The sequence below is a fragment of the Hippocampus zosterae genome, chromosome 4 (genome assembly GCF_025434085.1).
Source record: "Hippocampus zosterae strain Florida chromosome 4, ASM2543408v3, whole genome shotgun sequence".
Lineage (NCBI taxonomy): Eukaryota > Metazoa > Chordata > Actinopteri > Syngnathiformes > Syngnathidae > Hippocampus > Hippocampus zosterae.
This window is the reverse complement of record NC_067454.1, coordinates 12,953,080-12,978,780: the sequence shown is the minus strand read 5'-3', so window position 1 is coordinate 12,978,780 and position 25,701 is coordinate 12,953,080. Positions and strand designations below refer to the sequence as shown.

At 42.1% G+C, this 25,701-nt stretch overlaps 2 protein-coding genes and 1 long non-coding RNA gene across 4 annotated transcripts in view; 2 read left to right on the top strand and 1 right to left on the bottom strand.

Annotated features, from left to right (window-relative positions):
• LOC127599555 (uncharacterized) overlaps nucleotides 1-5,066 on the top strand; it is a 35,447-nt gene extending 30,381 nt beyond the window's left edge. Inside the window, exons 3-4 of one of the 2 annotated variants that reach the window (XR_007962136.1) lie at nucleotides 4,067-4,114; nucleotides 4,988-5,066. This is a non-coding gene — a long non-coding RNA (uncharacterized LOC127599555). The remainder of the gene's footprint in view (nucleotides 1-4,066; nucleotides 4,115-4,987) is intronic. The other variant, XR_007962137.1, reaches the window with a different exon arrangement.
• Nucleotides 1-8,575, bottom strand: part of elp4 (elongator acetyltransferase complex subunit 4) — a 56,692-nt gene extending 48,117 nt beyond the window's left edge. Inside the window, exons 1-3 of the mRNA XM_052063524.1 lie at nucleotides 8,354-8,575; nucleotides 7,250-7,285; nucleotides 1,507-1,628 (exon numbers count right to left, since the gene is read on the bottom strand). Of these exons, the coding sequence (XP_051919484.1) occupies nucleotides 1,507-1,628; nucleotides 7,250-7,285; nucleotides 8,354-8,531 (336 nt within the window). The 5' untranslated portion in view covers nucleotides 8,532-8,575. The remainder of the gene's footprint in view (nucleotides 1-1,506; nucleotides 1,629-7,249; nucleotides 7,286-8,353) is intronic.
• Nucleotides 8,576-8,599: 24 nt separating this feature from the next.
• Nucleotides 8,600-25,087, top strand: immp1l (inner mitochondrial membrane peptidase subunit 1). Its single transcript, XM_052063556.1, has 6 exons — nucleotides 8,600-8,698; nucleotides 18,332-18,442; nucleotides 18,536-18,624; nucleotides 18,945-19,071; nucleotides 23,862-23,972; nucleotides 24,955-25,087. Exons 2-6 carry the CDS (start codon nucleotides 18,338-18,340, stop codon nucleotides 25,033-25,035), a joined length of 513 nt encoding a protein of 170 aa, XP_051919516.1. The 5' UTR covers nucleotides 8,600-8,698; nucleotides 18,332-18,337; the 3' UTR covers nucleotides 25,036-25,087.
• Nucleotides 25,088-25,701: the final 614 nt, after the last annotated feature.

Sequence of the window (25,701 nt, the reverse complement as noted above, 5' to 3'; positions counted from 1 at the left end):
TCAGAACTCAGATACAGCCCCAAACTCAGATGTTGCACTATCAAACTAAGGGTCGCCCCATACTGATGTGTGATGCGGTGGAACTCCACTCAACAATTATGTGTGGGGTTCTGCCACAAGATTCCATCTGTGGCCGAGACGGTGCAAAATTTGAATCGGAATTGCACACTGTGGCAACGTCACAAAATATAGTAATAATGCATGGAAGCTGTCACATGGGAAAAATCTATTTGCAGGTTATAAGTGGGCAACCTCGACTGACACTCCATTTTGGTATGGTTCAAAAAAAGTCAGACAGTTCCACATATTCCATATAGCCTCGGTGCCCATGGCAAGGACTCGTTATGCTAAATTGCCAAATGTGCAGGGGGGAGTGGCGAACTGTCATTTTTATTTTAGATGGTCGGGTCCTCGTTAGGTTCTGAAGCATCACACAATGTTTTTGATATTGACTGCACATTTGGCAACAACTTAACACTGCAAATGCCATTTAACATTCTGCAGGGTCTTACATCTCGGGCAAATCTCTTCAGAGCAGGCCGTAATTTGATATGCTTATGTGGGATCCTTTCAAAATTTGTACCCGTGGTTTCATAAATGATGATGTTTCTGAACGAAACTTGGGTCGTTTGAGCTACTAACGGCCGATATTCAAGTCGTTAAATTGAGCAGGTCACACCCTCTTAGTTCTAGTTTAAAAAAAAAAATATTTGTATGTATTTTTATGGGTATGAAATCTGGTACACATTCATAGACAACTCATTGCGAGAACCCGCACTGATGTGACAGTTCATTGGCATTACCTTAATTTAAAATGAACACTGCTGTAAAATTGCTACTTTTACCAGTAGCAGGGAAATACATATAGTGCGCATGAATCATGATAGTGTCCAATTTTCTCACACATTCTTCATGCAATGTTTTTGTATCCGTGTAAAGACAAACCAACAATGTCTACCTAAGCACTCAGGATTGGCAAAGCAAAGAAAACACTAAATAATGTGATATATCCCCATTGAGGGTGCCCCTGTCTTAATAAACCTTTGATATGTAAAGTGAGGGTGAGGCTGTGACCCCTCCCACTATCAATCAGCGCGGGAGAGGCCCACCTCCCGTATTTTGTGTGGCAGTTAGCTTCTGCGACTGCAGCCCTCTTCACACAGCGATGCATCAGGAAACAATTAAACAATGCCACAACCGCGCCACCCGCGACCTTTTGAGATACCCCCGCTGACCTGGACACATTTCGAGGACTGTGTTCCTTCATTATCGCTTAAACTGTACACTGACAGCTGATGGATTGCCTATAAAACTATGTGTAAATGAATATTATGTTGGCTCTTTTTAATATAGATATAGAATAGAACCGTTTGGCAAAAGCTTTTTGCAATGAAAGCAATACCATGCAGTATAAAACATATTTGACACCATTTCAACTTTACAATTTCTTTTGGTGACATAAACTTTCTAGCCAAAACAGAAACTGACACGACTCCTAACATTTACCTGAAAGATGTCATTCGGGTGATCTTGAGCCGCCGCTAAGAAGAGTTCATGTTGACACACCACTCCTTCTGCCAGGAAGTATTTTAGGATCATACGGGCGTAGCTATCATAACGGTCCTCCTCTAGTGAAAAGAAACAAGGGTTGGCAACATTTCAGAAGTATGCTTGTTTAGTTTATTTCCGATGGAGGGGGGCAGCAAAAAAAAAAGCAACAAATATCATATCCCATTACAGTGACACAGAAAGTTAGAGGTACACTCAGGTATGCACTGGAAGACAAAAAACTGAAAGCGAAAAATGAAGGTAACAACTACAGACCCTCGAGAAACGATTCCCACGTCTCACCTTCAAGTCATATAACTTAAACAAGGAGTCGATCATAGCGTATACAGGATCTTGTCAATCTCTTCTGACCATTGCTTCATATCACACCTTTGAGTTCATCTCTTCACGTCCATATCACAGTGTCTGGCTATAATTGTTGTAAGGATTTGCCTAACTTAAGAACTTCGATGGCATTCGATGTGGCACATTGGCCCGCTGTAGGTGTTACTGCGTGATGTGACGATCATTGTGTGCATCTTTATTTTCACCACTCTTGTCAAGGTTTTTGGCAATGACTCAGTCGTATTCACTTCACAGTATTCACCTGACCTTTTCCATAGATACGCTATCTGGCAGGTAGGTGAAAAGCGAGTAGGAGGCAGAAGAAGCATGGCACCTGGTAATGGTCTCTGACATCTAAGTCTCATGAATCTCATTTGAAGGAAAGTGCGCCGTGAGGGTTACACCTTTTGGATGACCCAGCTTCCGTGGCCTATGGAGGACAACTTGAGAGGCATTTCTGAAAGCTCCATGGACCCTTGTTCAATAGAAGAGTCAATATCACTATCAAGGGCCTTTGAACCGTCCATATTGCACCCCCAAAAAGTTAAGATGCTCCATTGAATGAACTTCCCATGAGTTGTATGTGATGGTGATAGACATTCACATCGGTCACGCCCCCACTGTAGCTGCAACAATTAAACTACAACAAATCAAGCTAATCAATAATTATTGATAAAATCAATTAATCGTTTAGACATCTTGTTTATTAGAAGACATTAGCAAACTTTTACATTGGAAAATGTACAGTAAATGTACTGTCCAAATTTATTTTACAAAAACTAAGCCTTTAAAAACGAAACAAAAAAAAATCTCAAACATATATACATATATATATATACATATACACACACACACACACATACATTCTGTATTTGGATACACCAATTGAGTATCACTATCGAATACAATGGAAGTCATGAATGGATTGAAGTCCTTTGGAGTCAGAGCATGAGTGACATAGCAATCATTTAGTCTACCAAATGAGTCCCAGAGGTACATTTGCTTATTAAGCACAAAGTGGCCACCAGTCCTTGAAAAAGCCCACTAAATTGAAAAAAAAAATCTACGAAACAAAAAAAGCATCATCCACCGTGACACCCCCCAAGCAGGACACAACTCTGCCCAGCATGCCACAGCTGCTTCCTGTCACAATCAGAATTTCGTAAAGATTTCCTAGGGTTTTCCAAACAATGACAACTAGTGAGCAGGGGGGCAAAGGCGGCAGTGACAGTTAAAGGTAACGGGCGCACAGCCAACATTTTGGGAGTGACATCCTGACGTGTCATCCTCCAGCATCCGGGGAATTCCACCTCCCACGTTCCCAGTCAATGTCCTCACCTACGGACTAAGGATGGCCCAGGAAATTCCATGGCTCTTCAATTTGTTGTCGGTGGGGCTCCCTGTTCTCTTTTTGATGGCTTTCTAGGTCAGCAGGCCTTTGTGGCTTTCAGCAGGCCCCACAAAGACTCCCAGATGGGCCCTCTCAAGATGGGGCCTATTGTGGCTGTGTTTCTATGGGAGCCTTACAAATGGAACCTCCAGGAGTCATTAGGCAGTAGAAGCGAGTGGGGTGGGGGTGGGGGTGGGGCAAAGGGTGGGGTTAGCAGTTTGGGATATTGGAGTAACGGGGGGGCAAAGTCATATCTTTTAGGTACAGCAGTCATCCTGGATAGTCAGTGGATGATTTTGGACCCCCCCCCCCCCCTTTGCTTATAGTGACAAAGGTTTGGTTAAGTGGGGAAGGCCTCCAGCTTATTTGCTTTCAATCAGGGGGAGTGCAAGACTGTTGAATCATACTTGCTGAAGCAGCAGTAGGATGGAAAATATCTAGGTCATTGTGTTTCTCCCCTTACAAGACCTCAATCAATGTGCTATTATAGTAAAATATATATGTGTACAGTATAGTAGACAATTTTTTTTAAGCATACACTGTCTTCAATTATTCCAAGCATTTATCCAAAATATTGTGAGCATAAATGTACTGTATGTGGATGGTTCTCAAAAAGTTTGATACAGGAGTGTGACATGAAAGCCCCAAAATTAACTTGTTCAAAACCACGTAAAAATGATCGACGCGTTAAATCAAACCTTCCTGCAGTGTGCACCGCTCACGTGTCTTCTGAAGCTGAGCTCTGACTGATTGTTACTTGAGCAACTGTGATGTTATTTTCAGGCAACAGCAAGTGGCAAAATGGCTGCCCCGGGTGTTGGCTAAAAACAGGTGAAACTGCTTCCTAATTTATATTCCACAAACACAATATCAATTAGAATGCCATGTTTGGACTAGTGGGCCTGCATAGAACAAATTACTGTAATGAAAACTGTTGGGTTGACTTCCCATTGAAGGTATATTCAAATGAATAAAGACAATTAATATGGTAGTACATTCAAATTTGGATTAAACTTTGCAGGTTGCAACAGCATTCCAGACATGTTTATGAATTGAGGAAATACTGTGTGGCCTTCATTTTTTCTGTAAATGTCGAGTGCATTTTAAAAATGGAACCAAAAACTATACACTATGCATACTTGCACAAATACACTGAAAATACAGTACAAAAAGAAATACTTGAAATTGCACTGTGCAAAAGAAAACCTCTTTTGGTATTCAAATATTATCCGATTGAAACTTCATGCAAAACGCTTTGTTCACTAGTATGCATAATTAAATACAAAGAAATCATATTTACAGGTACAAGTTGAAAATTTATGACAAATGCACACAATCAAAATGTGGTTAGAAAAACAAATCAGCAATTAAATGAATGACTCGTTGACTATTAAAATGTCGACGACTTTGATCGTCAAGGTTGGTGTGACTAATCGATTAATCGTGGCAGCCCGAGACTCAATTAAAGGAGGTCCGTCACTGTTTCCGTCACTACTCTATTTCAGGCCGCACGTGGCCCTCGCGCAACCCTTGTCGGCAACAGCCACTGACAAGGTAATGTCCACACCCCACACGGACGCCATACAGCGTGATGACTGGTGAAATAAAAACAATGTGGGACACATGTCACTGAGAGGTCTGTAGGACTGAAAGGTATCCGACACTTGTTTCAAAAAATTTTTTCTTTATTTGACTGTGTGTCAGGTCTGCGGCACCTACGTATAACGTGGTACCAGGAAGTCCGTTCTCGACACCGTTTGGCTTTTGCTGACAACAGAGTGAGGAAGAGGAAGTGGTCGCATTGGCTATTTTGAACCACTCAAAATACATTCACACACAAACGACAGCACAAATCTAATTAAGGTTTATTTCAGTCTTTCCAGTATGTCTGTAATATAGTAAGCAGTGAAACCTGGTGATTAATTGTCAAGGGCAAAAAATCCTGACTCTCCAATTGGGTCAGTGCTTGAACGTATTATTATAACGCCATATTTTCTGAGAACCACCCATATCTGTGCTATTACATTATTATTATATTATATTGACATTCACACAGTAAATGTAGGGTTTTCCTGGAGTAATATGAAAATCAAGTAAAATAGGTATTTATTTTCAAAACATTGCATCGCGAGCTGAGTTGGACAAGCGAAGTCCCAATTAAAGCTTTATTGTCCCGGAGGATTCTACCTTCAAATGTATTGACAAATATTTTTAAAGCTTGTCAAAAATTATTTCAAAGTCATTTGAGCCAACTATGAATGACCGTCATGTTTGCAAGCAAATTCTCAACAAATAATGATGTGGGAAAGGCACACAGAAGAGCTTTGTTCGTTTTCTTGCAGATGCGAGATCCTCAGACAGCGGGCATACTGCAAAGCCCGCGACCCAGGCCCCCCCTCCCACATGACAAATCTGGACGGACAGCTCAAGACACTTCAAAGGCAGACAAGAGCGGTCTGATAATTTTATGTCTGACTCTCACAAACAGGCCATCACAGCTCAAGGGGCAGACTGTAGGAGACGACCGCCTGAAACAAACATAAACAAACACACACTCCAAACTCCCTCTGACCCACCCACGCACAATACACTAAACAAAACAGATGCACACACACAGCTCTTTTAGAGGCAAACACAACAAACACACACACATTTCACCTTTACTGTGTCTCTCATTACCAGATGAAACCAACCGTGCATTGATTCACAAAATGGAAGGGAAGAACGCATTAGTGTGTAATCATCGACTCCTGCATCGATTGGGGGGGAGGAGGAATTAAAGGGCAAAGCAATATCATCATTGGTATAGGTCTTGGTACATTTGCAGCTTTGAGTGAAAACAAGAATAAGGTACCCTAACAGTTTCTGCACACGTATGTCTTTATTGAATATCAATAATAATAATAATGATGATGGTCCACAGAAAGACATTTTTGGCTCAAAAACAAACATGCTTTGTTTCTAAAAAGTATATTTGACCTGGTGGCATATTAATTAACGGTGTGCACGCCTGGAATTCAGGTGAAAAAGCATTCATACACTGCACAGCATTCCACAGAGAAAGATGGCGGTGAATTCTGTTCAGGCAGCTAAAGGTCCCTGTTGGACCACTAAAAAATAACCTAAATTTCTGCTGGCTGCTTCTACATATTTGTCGAGAAGTAAGCAAGGTCACATCATAGTCCTCTCCTACCGGTAGGTGCATAATTTGGCTATAATGAAAGCCGATTTGAATAAGAAAGTTGTTTTTTACAGGATGTGGGGGCATCGAATTGAACTGAATCAAAACGTTCCACTTTAAAATGCACCATTCTTGAATATTATGGCACGGTGCACCTGGAAAGTGTTCATGGCGCTTTACTGTTTCCACATTGTGTTGTTACATGTTACAGCCTCATTTCCAAAGTGGGAAATATTATTCTTTTTTCTCTTAATTATACAGAGTAGAATGCAGCATTGCACCGAGACATTCTGGATGAAATCATGCTCCGGATTTCATCCTGGAGCAAAGGTTTACCTTCCAACAGGACCATGACTTGAAGCACATAGCCAAGTAAACAAAGATGTGGGTGGCTTCAGGACAACTCTGCAAATGTCCTTAAGTGGATATGTCCAGAGCCCGGACTAGAATACAATCGAATATCTATGGCGAGATCTAAAAATGGCTGTGCGCCAATGCTCTCCATCCAACCTGATGGCGCTTGAGAGGTGCAGCAAAACTGCCCAAAAACAGATGTTCCAAACTGGTGGCATCATCTTCAAAAAGACCAATTCATTGCATTCGCGATTACGGTATATCAGGATATTATGAATCTTATTGTTAGAATCATAATATTTGTGATTACAAGGTTGTCACTAGAAGCGCATGCCAAACAGCATCCATTGAAATCACACTAATAATCAGCTAACAAGTCAATACGATTGACAAATGATGTTAACAAGAGTGACATATGGCAAATGTCTCACCTATGAGAAGTACTGTTCCAACTGCTAAACCACCACCTGTTGGGGAAAAAACAGTTAGGTGCAACATATAATAAAAGGCACTTTAATACATTTAAATTATCCTCCTTCCAGTCTCTCATGCATGACAAAACTGGAAACATTTATTTTTCCGATTATGAACTTCTTGATTTAGTAATTTCTACAACAGGCGTCGATACCAGGTTGCCCTCAATGTTCACGAGTTGTCCGCGGACCTCTTCTGAAAATAGCTTACCAGAGGACATTGTGATTTTCTCTGAATGATTTACAGTATATCATTTGAAATCGTGAATACTGACAGAGACTTATAGAAATAAAGTTTTGAATACTGCTATCTGTTTACTGCTGATTTTGAGAAAGTCATGATCACGGTTTTCATTTGAAATATTTTTTATTAGCAATAACAAATGAGACTCTTGTTAAAAGTCATTTGATCCAATTTATTTGCCCTTCACATTAATCAGTACCCAAAAAGTCACTCGGTTTTAAAAAGGTTGGGGACCCCAATGTACAACATAAGCAACCAAATTACGTATTTAGATGATACTGGGTGAAAAAATAGGTTTACAGTTTTTGTTATTCAACAAATGCAGCTACACATTCAACCAGTGGAGTTTCTACACTGAGGATCACTTTGATTCAGGATTGTGTGTGGGGAGAGGACGATCTTTATGATCCATTTATTGGTATGCTCCTCTGCTTCTCTCGTTAATTTTCACATGCCATCAAGAGTCTAACAGTTGTGTTCCAATTCAGAAAAAAAATCCTAGGTTGGATTTTTGTTAAAACATCCATTTAGGAAACAAGTACATGTTACGTTTGTGTTTAGCGTATGAATTTACATCCAAGGAAGTCACCAAAAATACGTATGGAATGCTATCAAAGACCCTGCCATGTTGAAAAACTCGATCGGATGGATTTATCCATCAAACCCGACTTTAGGCAAGTGCATGACTACCATAAAAAGTCATCAGCTAACTATGCAAGCACTGTTTTGCCGTGTTGATTGTTTTGGTTTGGTTTGTTTATTGAACATAAAACAAACTAAATGCAGTGCAAGCTCAAATGACATCTCAGCAGACTGACCGAGCACATAGTCGAGCGACGTAACACCAGTGGAAACGAGAAGCTGTCCGTTTTGCACCGAGAGCCTTGTACCAGGTATGCTTAATAACTTATTCCTCGTCTTCTTTTGAAAACTCGTGGGATTTATCGATGTACGTTCTACTGATTGTTTACACGTATCGTTGACGGAGGCTGCCATACTGCTCTGACACGCGATGACGACTTCCGCGTTTGGGAGCGTGCTGTCCAATCACAGGACACTTTGGTAATCGTGACAAATGAAAATCGCTCTTGTTGCGATGTGACGGCTGAAGCTCCATGATAACAAATGCAGAGTCCGACTCCTGAAAGTCTCCGTTTCATCAGGTGAGCGAAGCGACATTCTTTATAATACACTCACCGGTCAACCACCTGCCCCCTAATTTATGCGCAAGAATGACCTTGTCGGCTTTGTGTTAGTTAGAACGAATGCTGCGCTCAACAGACCCAGAACATAACATTGCATTTGTGATTCCATTTTAAGTGAGGATTGAGACTGTAAATACTTTAAATACTCACTCTAAATTTTAGAGTGAGTATTTAAATGAGGTATCGTATGTTTATTGACTGTAATGATTACGCAACCATCTTGGGTCTAGGTCTGCGGGCAGTGTAACGTATAACATCCATATATGCGGTTTGCATTGTTATAGGAATATTTTGTGCGCCTGAAATAAAATTAAAAACATAAAATAAAATATAAACACCCACTTTAAGTACATCTGCAAAATCTAATAGTATCCCAAACACAAGCCGCATCAAAAGGGAATCCTAAACTTTGCTTTCACAGTGTAAGTAAGGTGTTATCTATTTCAACCCAACATATTTGTCAAACGTTATTAAATCATATTGGAACGTCAAAACATTAGGAACATATGAGTGTAAAGTTTCCTAGTACAACACTATAAACTATGACATCAAATATGTTTTTGCGGTTTATGATTCGCCATTAATAAAAAATGCATCGGACAGAATTATTCATTAGATGATTATCTATGGGGTCGTACAGTGTGGTATCATATTTAGATTGTTTGGCATGGAGCAGGTCAATGCTTGACTTAATACCACAAAAAATTGGATTGTAAAAGATTGTCCATTTATTTGGCATTTGCGTCCAATCCCATTAGATGTCCCTGGTGTACCTAATAATGTGTCCTATTAAAGTGATGTAAAATGTTCATTGGAGGTAGAGAAGCGCTTGCACATCTCTGAAGATGTGCAAATCAAAACTGTTCTTCACCATAATATGCTCTATGTGGCTCCACAAGTCCAAACACAGCATTCTGCTGAATGTTGTGAATTAGGGCGGCACGTTGGTCTACTGGTTAGTGAGTCAGCCTCACAATGCAGAGGTGAAGGGTTCTGGCCTTCCTGTGTGGAGTTTGCATGTTTTCCCCGTGACTGCATGGGTTTTCTCTGGGTACTCGGGTTTCTTCCCACATTCCAAAAACATACATGGCAGGTTGATTGGGCACTCCAAATTTACCATAAGTGCGATTGTGAGCGTGGATGGTTGTTTGTTTATGTGTGCCCTGCAATTGGCTGGCCCAAAGACAGCTGGGATAGTCTCCAGCACACCCGCGACCCTTGTAATGATTCGAAATTGATGCATGGAATATGAATTAAGCAACAAAATCCGCTTGTTTGCCATCTCACTTACTCAGGGCTGAGGTGGAGACCACACAACTGTGTTGTCAATTTCATTTGACAGCAAGTAGCAAAATGGTCAACCCCCGAGATGGATAAAAACAGGTGGATTTTGCTGCCTAATTCATATTCTATAAACACAATATTAATCAGAATGGTGTGTTTAGACTAGTGGAACTGGATAGAACATATTGCAAAGAACATTTTAAACTTTACTTCCCCTTTAAGAAATTCGACTCATGAATGTCAAGCCAATACCAATCATTGGTGTGGGTGAGAAGGTGGGTTTCCTTGGTTTAATGACCACTTTTAACACTGATTAAGTGATAACTGATGAGTGTAATCCTTAAGACAGCTGGAGAATATCTTTGTGTGTCAAATCGAGGCCAGAGGCAGCACAAGATCACGGGATACTGTAAGGCTCCAGAGGAAACGATTGCCCAACTGCTCACTTTACAAACGCTCTCAGCAAAGGCAGCCCCGCTGTTTTGACAGCGACACTGAGATTTATGTGTCCTGACAGAGGACCAAGGGAATATATCATGACTGACGACACTAGCCCCATTTGAGATGAATAAGATGCTCTGACTGACCTGCTTCCCAGCAGGGGGAAGTCCTGCTTGCCGTTCAGCATGCGGGAATATGAATTTAAAGCTGTAGTCCTCAAACATCTATCAGTTGGTGAAAGACCAAATCTTATAATGTACAATACAGATCAGGGAACAGTGAGTCAGTGGGTGGTCAGGGCCGAAGTACGCAGTACAGTGTCGACTAATATTAACATTCATTCATTACCCAAACCGCTGATCCTCACGAGGCTCGCGGGCATGCTGGAGCGTACCCCAGTCGTCTTCGAGCAGTAGGTGAGGTACACCCTGAACTGGTTGCCAGCCAATCGCAGGGCACACATAGACAAACTCATCCTGAGGGCCTGAACTTGGATCAAAGGCATTTAAGATTCCAATTCTCTTTTCCGTGAACAATTCACAAAAAGCCTTGAAATTGAATGATTTGGTCTCAAAAGATGCTTGATATTGTTGCTCAACATTGAAGACATATCTGTTTGTAGATTTGTGGGGTTTTAGTGATCTTTTTGTTGACATAAATGTGCTAAACTCAAATGCTTTAGTTCATGTTGCCCAGTATTTATGGCTGTTGCTTGTCTGACTAACTATCTTAAATATGCAGAGGCTGGTATGGACTAGAACAATCATAGAAAAAATATATTTTTAATCATAATAAGAGATGACTGGAAAAGTAAAGGTATAATGAAAAAAAATAATTTTTCCTTGCAAAGAAAGCTTTTGGCATGGCTGTCTGTCTTGATGTCTTGATCTACTATAGCTGCATTTACATCACTCGCAGCAGTATTTATCAAACTGCCTAGGATAATTACTCAATGTCGAAGCGGTGATCATATCGATTTGATGTGGCCTGTGATGCAAGACAACGTAGCAGAGATCATAACGTACGACAGATCAATAGGTGACTCTTGTTTTTTGAATGACAGCTCACAAACTATGATAAAACTAGCATCAGGTAATGTTTTTCTTAATAGAATCATTCTATAATAAACCCAACCTGTAACATATTGCCTCTGACATATTTTGCTCATTATCTCATTACCTACAGAGATACATCTGCACATTTTCCCCTGCACATTTTCCCCTCCACATTTTCTGTGACGTCTAACCAAATTTCTCCCATTCTCTTGAATCCCATTCCAACCTCTGTGGGTGTGGTGGTGAAAGGACTGCAGTTTAATTGTGCAAAACGAACATTTTCCATGTGTACATGTGTGTGTTTGTTTTGTTTTTTTTTTGTTAGCATTATCCAGGGGCTGTATCTGATTTTACTATATAATGGTAGTAGTCATAACATGTCAGACCTTTCCTGGTTCTACTGTTTTGGTTTCTTCGCTCTATCTTTGCCATTTGCCAAAGGTTTTTGTGTCGGAGGAATGCGAGATTATCATCAACATGCACCATATTTGTGTTGGTAACCATGGAAGGAAACTAATATTCCAAGCGCAAAAGAGCAGGACTGGATGGAAAGGATGATACCTTCCGATTTCGTTTTAAGAGTTGACGTCTTCATGTCATCCGAATAGCTTTGACTCTGTAGATTTTTGATTATCTGTGGAAAACAGATTAATTTTGTTACATTTTGAGGGGAAAACAAGGAAATCGTCTTTGCGGAAAGCCACGATTTGTGTTGTGGTTACGTTATCTGTCATTCGCTCTTGTTGAAATGTCGTAGTCTTTGTCAGGAGCAGGTCGAAGCAAAACACAGACGCCTTTGTCACCGTGATCCAACATTAGATAAGATCTATCCGCTCTCAGCACTGGGCCACAACCACATATAGGCTTGCGGTCAATACAATAAGGCTTAGTGGCTACTTTTTCCATTCAGGGTAATTGGCTGGGGACTCTGTCAAACCACACTTCCTTTCAGTTCATAGCAGTTGTATTCATATCACTTGGCGATTATTTGCTCTGGCTTGACCCATTGATTGTGGGGTTTAAACCCTGGGCTCCTCAAATAGTCGCCTCGCTCAGCTGTTTCACGGCCGTGCTGCTGTTAGCGACGGTGAAAAGAGCAATATGGAGATCAGTGGTTTCAATTAAGCCTTGAATGCAGGGCATACCTAGAAGAGATGGGGGTTAGACATACAACACTGCGACTGTGACTTTTGCATCTGTCACTCTCCATCCAGCCAGGTGTCTGTGTCTAAATCGGCAGGATTAACTCCGATTGCGCTGATAGTTGAAACAGACCCCCCTCATTGCCAAACCACCTCCCTTTTATTGTTCACATTAAGATCAAATTAAGCTTGGCGCAACGGGACTAATGCGCCACCCTCTCCTGCCTTCTGCTGCCCAGAGGAAGACATCAGAGGTGCGATTGGTTGCCTCTCTGATGCTGCCTGCTCCTCCAGACTCCCTTCCATCTGGGATCCTCAGGGAGAAGAATATCTGACAAGGGGCTTGTAAGCCTCTTAGCCCCCCTGTTGCCTGGCTCTCTCTCAGCCCATGTTTTCCTAATTTAGTTGTGTAAGGAGTCCAGCGCTAGGCCCTTGTGTGCTGTTTGGATTGAGATTGTCTTTGTGGCTGTAATAGACTGGCCGTGTATATCAATTAACACGACCCAGCCAATGGCAGTGTCCCGTCCCTGGAGATCAGTTGCTGTCATTCCAATTGGAATATTTCCTCATGACCCCAATAAGGTCTAAATTAAATAATCATTTGAATTTGATATTTTGGATGAAGGCGTGTTAGGGTCACCCTGAAAAGAAATGAAGTAATCCTCAAAGACTGAAGTAAAGGAAATACATTTGTAATTACAGCAATAAAGTTGAAATATTACTGGAGAAATGACATGTTTCCAAAATATTATGATAAAAAAAATGTGCTAAAACAAAGTCATAATAACATGCATGTGAATGTAAACCTCTGATTCGAATTATTAAGGTTCTTATCAAGTTGATTTTCGTACATTTTAAATCAAGGTAATCAGTATGAATAGGTTAATATGATTGCGCAAATGTTTGCATTTGTTCTCAAAGAAGAAAAATGACAATAACTTCTTAAAAAAGGTTGTTTGCCCCATTAACCAATACCCAGATTTTTTTCTCCCCAAAAATAAATATGATAACATACTGTACATACGGCACGTGTCTTGAGAGAGTCAGTGACTTCTGTGTACAGACTGTTAATGTTTGTAGTTGTCTGGACTTTTTGTGAAGGGTGAGCGTAGTAATGTTAGCAATCTTTTAAGAAATGAACACATCTGTCAGGCCTTTTTTTGTTTTTATTCTTGGGAGCCATGCCGTTTTCTGAGACAAAGGGAACAATTACACATGTCAGTGTGGATGACTTCCACTTCATTGTCACTTGTCATAATGACATTCAACATGTCAACCCAGGTGACACTTAGGTCGGACTTTGCTTCACTGCTTCACTCTCCGTTTGACAGCTGGGTGGACGGACGCAATGTCATCAACATTCATGCGTTTGCATTTTCTTCACATATGTGTCATTTGTCTTCTTTGAGTTACTTGTGTTTCTTTGCTCAGAGATCGCAGAGTTAAACACACAATGAGGGTTTTTTTCATCAGCTGCTATTCAGCTATTCATTGGAGACACCCCACCCCCACCCACGCCCCCTCTCCCTTTTCTGCACTGTAGCACTGTGTCATGACTGTGGGAGGCTAGTGGCCACAGATGGTTCCGCAGAGCGGGCTGCGCTGACTTTCTTTGTTTTCCCGTGAACGTATTTTGTGTGTAATCCTGGATTAGCAGAAAGACTTTGTGTTAATTTACAGCTGTAAATCAGTCTTCGATTAATGTCGGTGCTGACACATATGTGCTGGGTATTAAGGGGCAAGACATTGGGTGGCTTTGCTGACTCTGGGGAATCAGAGGTAATGGAGATCCAGTCACGTCTTTGTGGAAGTCCACCTCGTGCTGCATCCCAAGGAGTCATTGCAGCTCTTGTATACACATTATTTGAGCCACATATAGGTAATGCTATTGTGTGTGCACATTCGCACCACATGCGTGCACGCACGGCACATACTATCAATGACAGAGGGTGCCTCAGAAAACCAGGCGGCTGCATATGGACTCTCTTGATATCAACCACTGGCCGTGTGATCTTGTTATGCAAAGTCCCTTAATCCCCACCTTTGCTGAATGCTCACTGGAATAGAGGAGTGAGTGGTGGTAGTGAGGGACGAGGGGGGTTGAGAGTAGGGGGAGTCACGCAGTGATATGAAGGCAGCTGTACAGGAGGCTGTCCAGTGTAGCAAAAATGTTGATCCTCATCCTCGCAGAAGAAAGAGCTCATGTGAGATCATGTCTGATACGCAAGTTGCCATGAGGCGGTGAGTTGACTAAAATGGTGGCAAATGGACTTGAACATGATGCTTTATTGCCGATTTTGGATTGACATGAAACTTGACACTTTCTTTCAAACAGGAATTATATTGAAAAAAAAGCGGTGTTATCCAGTCAAGAACCAATCACTCAGGCATGAACAAAAGCAACACAATACTGTCAAAAAAATGGATGACAGAAGCATCCAAGTTGTTACTTTTGAGTATCATATCCTACTTTTATGAGTCTTCTGGATTATTTGGGTTTTATAAATTCCAGAAGAATTTTGTATCAAAATCCTGTTTATTTATATGGACTTGTTTAGTCGACCTCCGCCCTGGGTGGCTGTGACTCTTTTGAGGGATTGTTTCAAACCCCGGCCCTGACTGACCACCGTCAAAATATCCTTGGGAAAGACTCCAAACCCTAATTTGCTCCCAGTGCCTTGCATGTCAGCAACCACCCTTTGGTACATGAATACGTCCATAAATGGGTGAATGTGAGCTTAACGATTTGAGCACCGTGATGGAATACTTAAAGTGTAATGCAATTGCACTCCCATTTCCCAAATAAACTCATGTGAAAGAGTCAGTTTCATTGTGCCATTCATAATTTGGTCGCAGGCTCTGTCGTCCAAACTGGACGATCCAGATGAGGCGGTCCACTGTTGTATATTGCAGGTTCGGTGTGGAACAACTTGATTGGCCCTTATCTCAACTCCATATGCATTTGGGATGAAATGGAACCGTAAAATGTAGATTGGCGTCCAGCACCTTTCATCCATCATTAACCCATTCACTCCCAAAGACGTTTTTAAACGTTTTTTCAGACTTGGTCCGGAATTGGCTCATACTGAAAGAGTTCAATATTTCTGACCTCAAAAATGTTCTGAATGGAAGGACAAAAAAGTTCAACAGACCGTAATATTGTTGAACATCTTTCCGGGGACAAAAAGGAGAAGAACTCAAAATTCATGGTGGGTGTAATGTTTCGGTGGCCTCATGTTTTTGTCTATTTTGCCCCTTTCCACTAATTTACAGCTTTTGCATGGATGATGAGAACTCCCAGGCAAGAATGTAGTCGAGGTATATGAGAAATTTTTGGAGCCTGTATCAGAAAGGCCAGCAAATGGGTCACGGGTATTGTAGGGATAAAACACTAGGCTGAAGGCTTGAAAGGTGGAATGAAGTTGGCATGGACGAGACAGCATTGTGTGTTTCTTTGTGTGTGTGTGTGTCTTCGAGTATCTGAGTGGGGGTAATGGGATTATGGGTAACACCTTTGGCCGGGCTGGGAGAGCCACCTGACGCTCGGTCTGTTGGGAGCCTGGGGAGAAAGTGGGGTGGCGGTGGCCGGGCAAAAGAGAAATTGGGGGTCTAATCCGTGTCCATCTTTGGGAAGTCATTCCCTGAGCTCTGAGGATTTGAGCCTTTGGTTTCCGCTCTGCTTGGTTTGGTTAATAATACCCTGGGAGGGGACGAAGACAGAGGGGAACGAGACAGAAGGAGCCGGGGTGATGGAGTAAAAAAGGTTTCTTTACCCTGTGGTGCACTGGCAGGACAGCGGCCTGCGCTGAAATTGTTTGAAGAGTAGACAAAGCCAAGCTGTGGCCATTCCTCATATCTCTTTTTTTTATCTCTTGGTAGTGGTGGAGTGTATACTGAATCCACTGTGCCTGACTTGCGTACAAATGGTCTTTGCCCTGTGTCCACGCAGCAGCTTGAGTAAAAGTCAATACGCTAAGTGTGACTGAGGTGTTTGCTCACAAGCCACATATATCTCGAACGTGTCCGTGTCAGTGTTTTTCGGGACGCACTGATGTTGTGTTTCTATCGTCCTGAGAGAAGCCGATAACTGCTCTAAACATTGCTAGTGCTTGTGATGGTGTGACTGTTACGGTGCAGAGGTGCCTCGTGTGCAAGTGTCACAGCTTCTGTGTTCTCTCCATCACCGCAGCGCAAGGTGTTGATTGGTCTGTCATACACTGGGTTAAGGTTCGGGGCAGTTTTGTGGTGGGAACTGACTTCTGAGAATGAAACACCAGGGAATGTGGCATCTTAGCCAACTGTGACAACCTTGTCTACACCGTTAAGAAATTAAGCCCCCAAATGGCTTTTGCCTTTAGACAGTCGACAACGGAAATACTACACTATCTTTGGGCTGTCCACACTACAGTTATCCCTCGCTATTTTGTGGTTCCTTTATCGCGGCTTCAGTGCATCGCGGATTTTTTGAAACAGTCATAAAATGTTTTTTTTTGTTTTTTTTAAGTCCGCAAAAGGTCCGTCAGAAGCGTCGAAAGTCAGCAAAACAACAGCGAGTCACATAGAGCAACATATACTACATGTACAGTATATGTTTACTGTATTTTGTTATTCATAAACTAACCTAACTTATACATGTTTAAATCTATTAGTTTGCAGCATTAAGTCATGTTAATTACTTCAAAATGTACTTCTACGTGTACCTTTATGGGGGGGTTCGCTACTTTGCGGATTTTCGTTTAATCGCAGGTGGTTTTGGTTCCCATTAACCACTATAAACGAGGGATTACTGTACACTGTTTTGTTTGTATTTTTGTATTGAAAATTGTTCAAATTAATTTTGGTTATGTATTTTATAAAACGACAGTTTTAAAAGTAAAAAAGCGGACATGTATGATTCTGACACCCTTTTTTTCCGGTTCAGTAAAAAGCTTTGGGGCGGCCCGGTAGTCCAGTGGTTAGCACGTCGGCTTCACAGTGCCGAGGTACCCGGTTCGATTCCAGCTCCGGCCTCCCTGTGTGGAGTTTGCATGTTCTCCCCGGCTGGTGTGGGTTTTCTCCGGGTGCTCCGGTTTCCTCCCACATTCCAAAAACATGCGTGGCAGGCTGATTGAACACTCTAAATTGTCCCTAGGTGTGAGTGTGAGTGCGAATGGTTGTTCGTTTCTGTGTGCCCTGCGATCGGCTGGCGACCGATTCGGGGTGTCCCCCGCCTACTGCCCGGAGACAGCTGGGATAGGCTCCAGCACCCCCCGCGGCCCTAGTGAGGATCAAGCGGCTCGGAAGATGAATGAATGCATGAATAAAAAGTTTTGGAGTTGAGGCTTATTCTAGTCCAGGGGTATGCAACTCCGGTCCTCGAGAGCTGCTCACCTACCTGTTTTAAAAGTTAACGGCTCTCGAGGACCGGTGTTGCCTACCTCCGTTCTAGTCCATCAGCACCAAAACAACAAAAGTGGAACAAATCCATTTTATGGCACACCATTTAAGCGTACTTCACTGCTACTGTGTGCCACCAAATCAGATTAATTGGTTACATGTGTACTGCGTAGTGTTTGAAAGTTCACAGAAGAAGCTGTTCGGTTTTTATTTGTTTGTTGCTTCTGGGTTTTTGTAACTCATGATGGCTAATAAATTGCACACATACTAATGCGGTGTGTTTTTCTCTGTAGGTGGAGATGATCCGCCGTGTGCTCGGGAAGGCCTTGGGGTTTGTAGGCTACACCATCCAGTATGGCTGCATTGCGCATTGTGCCTTCGAGTACATTGGAGAGATCGTGGTGGTTCGTATCATTACAGCATTGACGGCAGATTACATTTTCCTCAAATTTCATTCCGTCATTTGTGCTGGCATGTGAACTGTGATTGTTTTACAGTGCTCTGGCCCCTCAATGGAACCTACCATTGTCAACAGAGATGTTGTTTTCTCGGAGCGAATGACTCGGCATCTTTGCAAAATACAAAAGTGGGTAGCAGTCAGATACCATGCATGTTCATTTTGAGATAACTAGGTGATATTTGTGCTGAATAGCTATATGAAAAACTTAATCAGTATGTGTGATCTCTATCTATCCATTTTGCTTAATTCAAAGGGTCCAAAATATATATTTTTGTTCACAAACGTCAAACATGACATGGCCTTGCCAATGCATCCCTTATGATCTTGACATTCAAGCTTGTTATTGCTTTTCTTTAATAGTTGCAAATTTTATGGTATTACATGTAAGATATTTTGTATTACCAAAATAATCCGTGTTAAATTACTGTGTACGTCATTTCTTTCAGGGGTGATATTGTGATTGCGAAAAGCCTATTTGACCCCAATATGAATGTTTGCAAAAGGGTAATTGGGTTGGAAGGTGACAAAGTCTGCATGAGTGGACCCTCGAATTTTTTCAAGACCCACACATATGTAAGTATTTCTGTGTGTGTGTGTGTGTGTGTGTGTGTGTGTATGTACCTGTATGTGTATATACATCCATATATCCTGGCTGCTCAGGAGCAGGCCCTGAGCACCAGAGCCATTGAGGCGCAGATATACCACACCAGACAAGACCCAAGGTGTAGGTTGTGCAAAGAGGCACCTGAGATGATCCAACACATAACTGCAGGGTGTAAGATGCTGGCAGGGAAAGCTTACATGGAACGCCATAACCAAGTGGCTGGCATAGTCTACCGAAACATCTGTGCGGAGTATGGACTGGAAACCCCAAGGTCAAAATGGGAAACACCTCCGAAGGTGGTGGAGAATGACAGAGCGAAGATCCTGTGGGACTTCCTGATCCAGACTGACAAGATGGTAATGGAGAACCAACCAGATATCGTGATCATAGATAAAGGGCAGAGGAAAGCCGTTGTAGTGGATGTAGCGGTCCCAAGTGATGGAAACATCAGAAAGAAGGAACACGAGAAACTCGAGAAATACCAAGGGCTCAGAGAGGAGCTGGAGAGAGCCTGGAAGGTAAAGGTGACAGTTGTGCCTGTGGTGGTCGGAGCACTCGGGGCAGTGACCCCCAAACTAGATGAGTGGCTGCAACAGATCCCGGGAACAACATCGGACATCTCAGTCCAGAAATGTGCAGTGCTGGTAACAGCAAGGATACTGCGCAGAACCCTCAAGCTTCCTGGCCTCTGGTAGAGGACCCGAGCTGAGTGAGGGACGGACACCACCCGAGGGTGGATGAGACGTGGATTTTTTTATATATATATACAGGTATTTGTGTGTATATATGTATATGTGTGTGTGTGTGTGTATGTATATGTGTGTATGTATACACACGCACACTAATGAATTTGTGAAAACGTGGTTCTACTGCAATTAGACCAAAATTGTCACCTTTTTCTTTGTGTACTTGCCCCTCTATAATTGACCTCTCTCAATGTTTTAGACGTCACAGGCCAATTTTGTGTTATTGGTCAAAGCATCCGCTTTTGACAACAGCTATGTTTTGTCAGTGAGAAGCCCAGAAAGTGAGCCGGGGCTCCGCTGGTGAAACGACTGTCATTGCTTTTCTATTACTGATCTCCCCCAACGCCCACAGCCCAGGCCTGCAATTTCTCTGAAGCCTGTTGGAGTTAGTGCCAGCTGAATAGTCAGACTGATGGGTGGGCGGAAGGGCGTGTGTGTTTGTGTGATTGTGGATGTACATTTGTGTACATTGTCCTGGAAACCAAATATTCCATTTATGTTGCATTTCTTAGAATTTAATTGTGTTTTATGGGCAAAGGCTAGGATCAGGTAATGTTTATGATGTGGAATGGGCAAGCGTTTTGCCATGCTGTGCCTTTAGCTTCACTGAAACATTCAGAGAATATCAATTGTATAAGGCATCATCCTTGTATTGTATTTTATGTTTTCAGTATGAAGCAGAATGCTCAGTCATGTTCAAGTTTTGGTCATCTTTAATTGAACGCCTGCTGAATAGCTATTATATAGTGTGGCTATCAAATGGCCTTTTCATTTTGGATACGGCTCCATTTCAAGTACAGTACTTAGACCTAAACTCCCTATACGATAGCTTTACACCAGTTAAATGTGTTGACTCGTCAACCGCTTGATATTTCCTCTGATTTGTCTCATAAAGCTCAACGGGTCTTCCGTTTGGCTTCTGTTGCACCCAGAACCCAGCTGCTCCTGTTGAGATGTTCTGTCTGTCATGCAGCAACTCACATATCCAAATTGAAAGACCACCGTTTGAGCTAATCAAATATTTTCACATTTGGGAACACAACTGGCTTTGTGTGACTCCAGTGGATGTAACCGAAAAAAGGCCATTGTTCAAATTAAAGTTTAGTCTCCTTTCAGGGTGGCATAAAGATGATGTGTGTTGTCTGCGTGTGCGGTGTTGTTAGGCATTATGGGATCTGTAAAGATGAGTTTTGCAAGGCGGTGGCTGTCATCGCCTCTTTTTTGCACAGACAGGCTGGCATGCTGTCTCCACCCTGAGAGATCCAACTGCCGGCTAATTGCACTGTCACCTTTTTAGGAATGATCTCTGTGTCTGAGCTATTGTGTCAAAACAATGACACTTGATCCCTAATATTACTGCGCACAGGGGGAGAGAGCGCGCAAACGGAGGATAGGCTGGTAAAGTGACAGAGATGAAATCCACCCCCCCACCTCCCACACGATGCTTTCTATGCACTGTAGATCGACAGAGCCAGATATGGAAAGATGAACTCTGGGCGCTTGCCTGTATTTAATTTGACACCTCAATCATGTTAACATAATGAGTGCACTTATACTGTGGACATGTAACTCTACGCCCGCTCGGTGAGAGCCGCTCCACCTTCAGTCCTCGACAGGTACACAGATGCTCCCCATCGGCGCAGACCGTACGACAGCTGGCTTGATGATGCTGTCCATCATGCCACACATTCCAGTGTAATAAAGTAACACACTGTAGTCCGAATTACTGTAGCGGTACTTATTATGACTAGTCAGGTTATTCTATTGTCATTGTAAAACACAATAAAGTGTTTATTTCGTGGTGTGAAATGATAGGCCTCCATTTTTTTTCTAGTTTAATGAGAGATTAATGAAATAAAGTAATGCCGCATGCAATAGGCCGCGTCTGGCCCAGTGGTGTGTATTTTTGTGCCCCCTTAACTGTTCACTTAACTGTTTTTGGATAGGTCAGCACATGTATACCACGTTCTGACCTTCAGACAGCCACACTTAGCTGAACTAGCAACAACGCAGTATACCTCCACTACATAGCCTCTTACACGGTCACTTAGAGTTACCGGTAACTGCTTGGAGTGCAATTTTGGACTTTCACTTTTGTTTTTGGAGCAGTTCTCAAGTTGACACTTTCGAGCAAAGATAAAACAAAAATGGCGTGTCTCAATTTCGCTGCTAAAAGACAAGTGGACAGTGAAAATCAGCACTGGCTGACACTACGTAACGTGTGTAGTCGCCGAATAACCGGACAGAAAAACATGTTTGTGGTTCTTTGTGTTCTTTTTTTTAACCCGCAGGTAGTATATTTTGGAATCATGACAGTGGTCATTGTTTTGTTTAATTCAACTCTTAATTGTCAAAATGGAAATATTGGATTGAAGTTTATATTTTTATAAGAATGAGATATTACGTTTAGAATATTGCAATCTTTACTCAATCTCTACTCATTTTATTGTATTTCCATTTGATTGGCCATTGCTTGTATCATTATCCTCTTCAGCCAATTGGTGAAACTGCCAGTTTGATTTACTGCCGTGACGAACTGGATTTAACTGGACCACTTAGAGAAAATCTGGCTTGTAGTACGCGAGGAGAGCCTCAAACTTCTCTCCCCAACACCCAAGACTAATGCCAATTAAGCACAGGGCAAATGTTTTGGGCATTGAGAAGGAATAGAGCAGTTACCAGCTTAGTCGGCTTAGTGAACGACGAGAGGTGGGGGTGGCCATCGAGAATTTTGGGAAAATATTAATTTTCCCAAAACAACCAGTGTGATTCCAGGCCGATAATGGCCATCATTGAAATTTGCTTCAGTCTCAGAACCCTGCATAACTTTGTCGTCTTATTTTTCCTTGTGCTTTCAATGCCAGTACTTTCAAAAAGTTCCTACTCGCCTCGGTGAGTTTTAGGTCTGTCGAACCAGAAGTTGAGTGGAAATAAGGTTGTGGCTTGTCAGATGACAAACGGCAGTGCGTCTTTTGCCTTTGCTTGGGAGCAGGCATATGCTACCATGTTAATGAGGTGTAATGGTGGGAATCCAGCATGCTGACATATGGTTCTCCGATGACTCCTTTAATGATATTCATTTGCGTCGTCGTTATTCACAGAGTTGTTTACCCCGTGTTAGGTCAACATGTCAGTGGCTCGAGATTATGTCACATCATCTGTCTCAATTATGGAAAATGAAGCAAAGCAAACCATCCCCGCTGTCGGACGGACAATCAAGAGGGCTGAGTGGTGCCGGCCGGTGAAGTAAGGAATGAATATTGTAACTCAAGCACGGACAATCTCCACATTTCTTTCCCCATGCTATGATTCCAGAGCACTTTTGCCGTTAAAAAGTTAGGCAACACAAAAATAGACTTGCGGATTGTGATGCCCATTATGACAATATAATGTGTTGTTGATCCTGTCTGCACATATAGGGGGGACAGCGCACTTAATTAGGGCCTTGACAAGCCTACTCTCCTAAAGTGATGAGATTAATCATAATTGGTGTCATTGTGAATTAGAGCCTGCTTGGATGACCACCCCACTGGCAGGTCGGACCACGGTGGAGACCCTTGGACACTGCTGCTAGCCGCAGCTTAGTGCTCTCTCTCTCACTCTCTCTGTATCACTCTCTTCCTCTCGCACTCTCTCTCTGCCCAGCTAACTCAAGCCACTCTCCTGCTTTGAGGGGTGCAGATCTCAGCCAACAGACTAATGAACCCCGTTTGAAGTTTTGCTAAATCCCACTCCGACCCTGCCCGTTACCCATGACCTCTCTCCTAATACCGTATGGGGTTAAATAGGGACAGGCAGGTTGACGTTAAGATGAGGGGCTGTTCGCTGAAGCAACTCACTGGAGGGGTAGTTGAGCGGGTGTGTTTCGGAACAGGAACGGGGGGGGCGCAGGGGGGGGGGGGCTGATTGGTGATCGGCAAAAAGTAAAATCTCACATCAAAAACAAAAAAATATATACCGTATAGCGTAATCAGATTTTCCCTCTTTGCTTATGCATCTGGTGTGTCTTTAAGGTGCCAAAAGGTCATGTGTGGCTAGAGGGCGATAACCTTACGAACTCTACTGATTCAAGGAGCTACGGCCCAGTTCCCTATGCCCTCATCCGAGGGCGTGTTTGCTTGAAGGTAACACAGGATCATGGTTTCACAGATAGTATACTGTATATTTAAATGTCATATATAGCTCTGGAAAAAAATGTAAAGACCACTGAAAAGGATTTTATTTTCAACAAATGCCACTCCAAACAAATCATTGGCCTCATAGCATAATTGCCAGTCTTTTTTGAATGTGTGTCAGAAAAAAACACACAAAAATGACCACCTTTCGACCTTTGCAGATGACCATGACCCAGACAGATGAGTCCAATCATTTTTTTAGCAAGCACTTTGGTCTTTTTTTTCTTTTTTTGTAACAGAAAGACAAATAATGACACAATGAGGGCAACAAAATCTTTGTTGAAATTCAACCAAATTGAAGTGTTTGTCATCTTCTGCAAATGTTGATTGATTATGACACAAACACGGCAAGCAGTACTGGCCTGAGGTCCGTCCCGGAATTTCAAGTTATCTTATTTTTCTTTTAGTTGTTTAATCTTACAATGGTCTCATTTTCCCCCCAGAGCTCTATATGTTTGTCAGGTATGTGTCACACTGGCTAACCTGAGTTGCAGTGTCAAATTTAAACACAATGTGTTTTGTTTGTGGCGTTCATTCTGCTCTTATTTTTTATTCATTTATTTCGAGCCACAATGGCCATTTCAAGGCCTCATAAAAGACATGAAACAGTTGGAAGTTCAAAGCAAGTGTGTCCGATTGACCAAAAGCCTGGACAACATACGTCCAGCTTTCCATTCTGCTATGTTGTCATGTCACTGGATGTCATAGCAACCACGACCCCGGAAACGGGTCAGCCAACCTTCTGTCCATCTGATTGGACAGCGGCACTCCACTGGAGGGCCTACTGAGAGAGCTGATGAAATAACACAATCTTTTTTAAAGTCTCACACATCATTAATTGCCATATTAACAAATGTGTGTAGCAAATTGTCGGAGTTGCAGTGATAATAAATCCGCCATTCAATGTTTTTCTCCTCTTTGCCTTGAACAGCTCTGGCCCCCGGATGGTTTTGGGATCCTCAGCGAAAGTCCGACCAGACGGATCGTTAAAGATGATTGTGGTTCAGACTGACATGACTTTCACTCATTTTAAAATAAACCGTATGTGTTTATAGGAGAACAAACATATTGTGTGTTAAGTGACTTATGTCATTGTTACTGGACCGAATACTTAACCGTGCAATGTAATTGCTGAAATTATGTTAAATATTATTATTATTATTATTAGTATACACATTTCATTAGTTTGTTTTTCAGTAGATGTGTTTTTGTACTTGTGTTACATCAAATACAACCGTGGAGTGCATGTTTCATATGCAAAGCTACCCAGTGGTTTCGATATAATCTCCATCCTGTTAAAGGTTGACATGAAGACCATGAACAAAAATCATCTGGGAATATATGCACTCTGACTTCAGCTCTTGATATAAAACAGATTTTAAGATGCATCTTAATCATATTTTCAAATCATTTTACTTGCTCCAATGCTGGAAAACGAACGATTACTTTCATGCTTACCCCTTCTTGGAGTGGCTAAACAAAAGCCCCGTTGTTTAATTATTTGTTAGGCTACCGAGGCCATTGGAAATATGTTAACATTTGCCATTCAAGCATACAATATTAATAAGCACTTAGTGAGGACTTCGTTTACCACGGAGCGGAACAATGCAAAAAAAAAAAGGTTCACAGAGTACATTAGCATTTATCGTGTTCTTTTTAAATCTAGGGTGAATTTCAA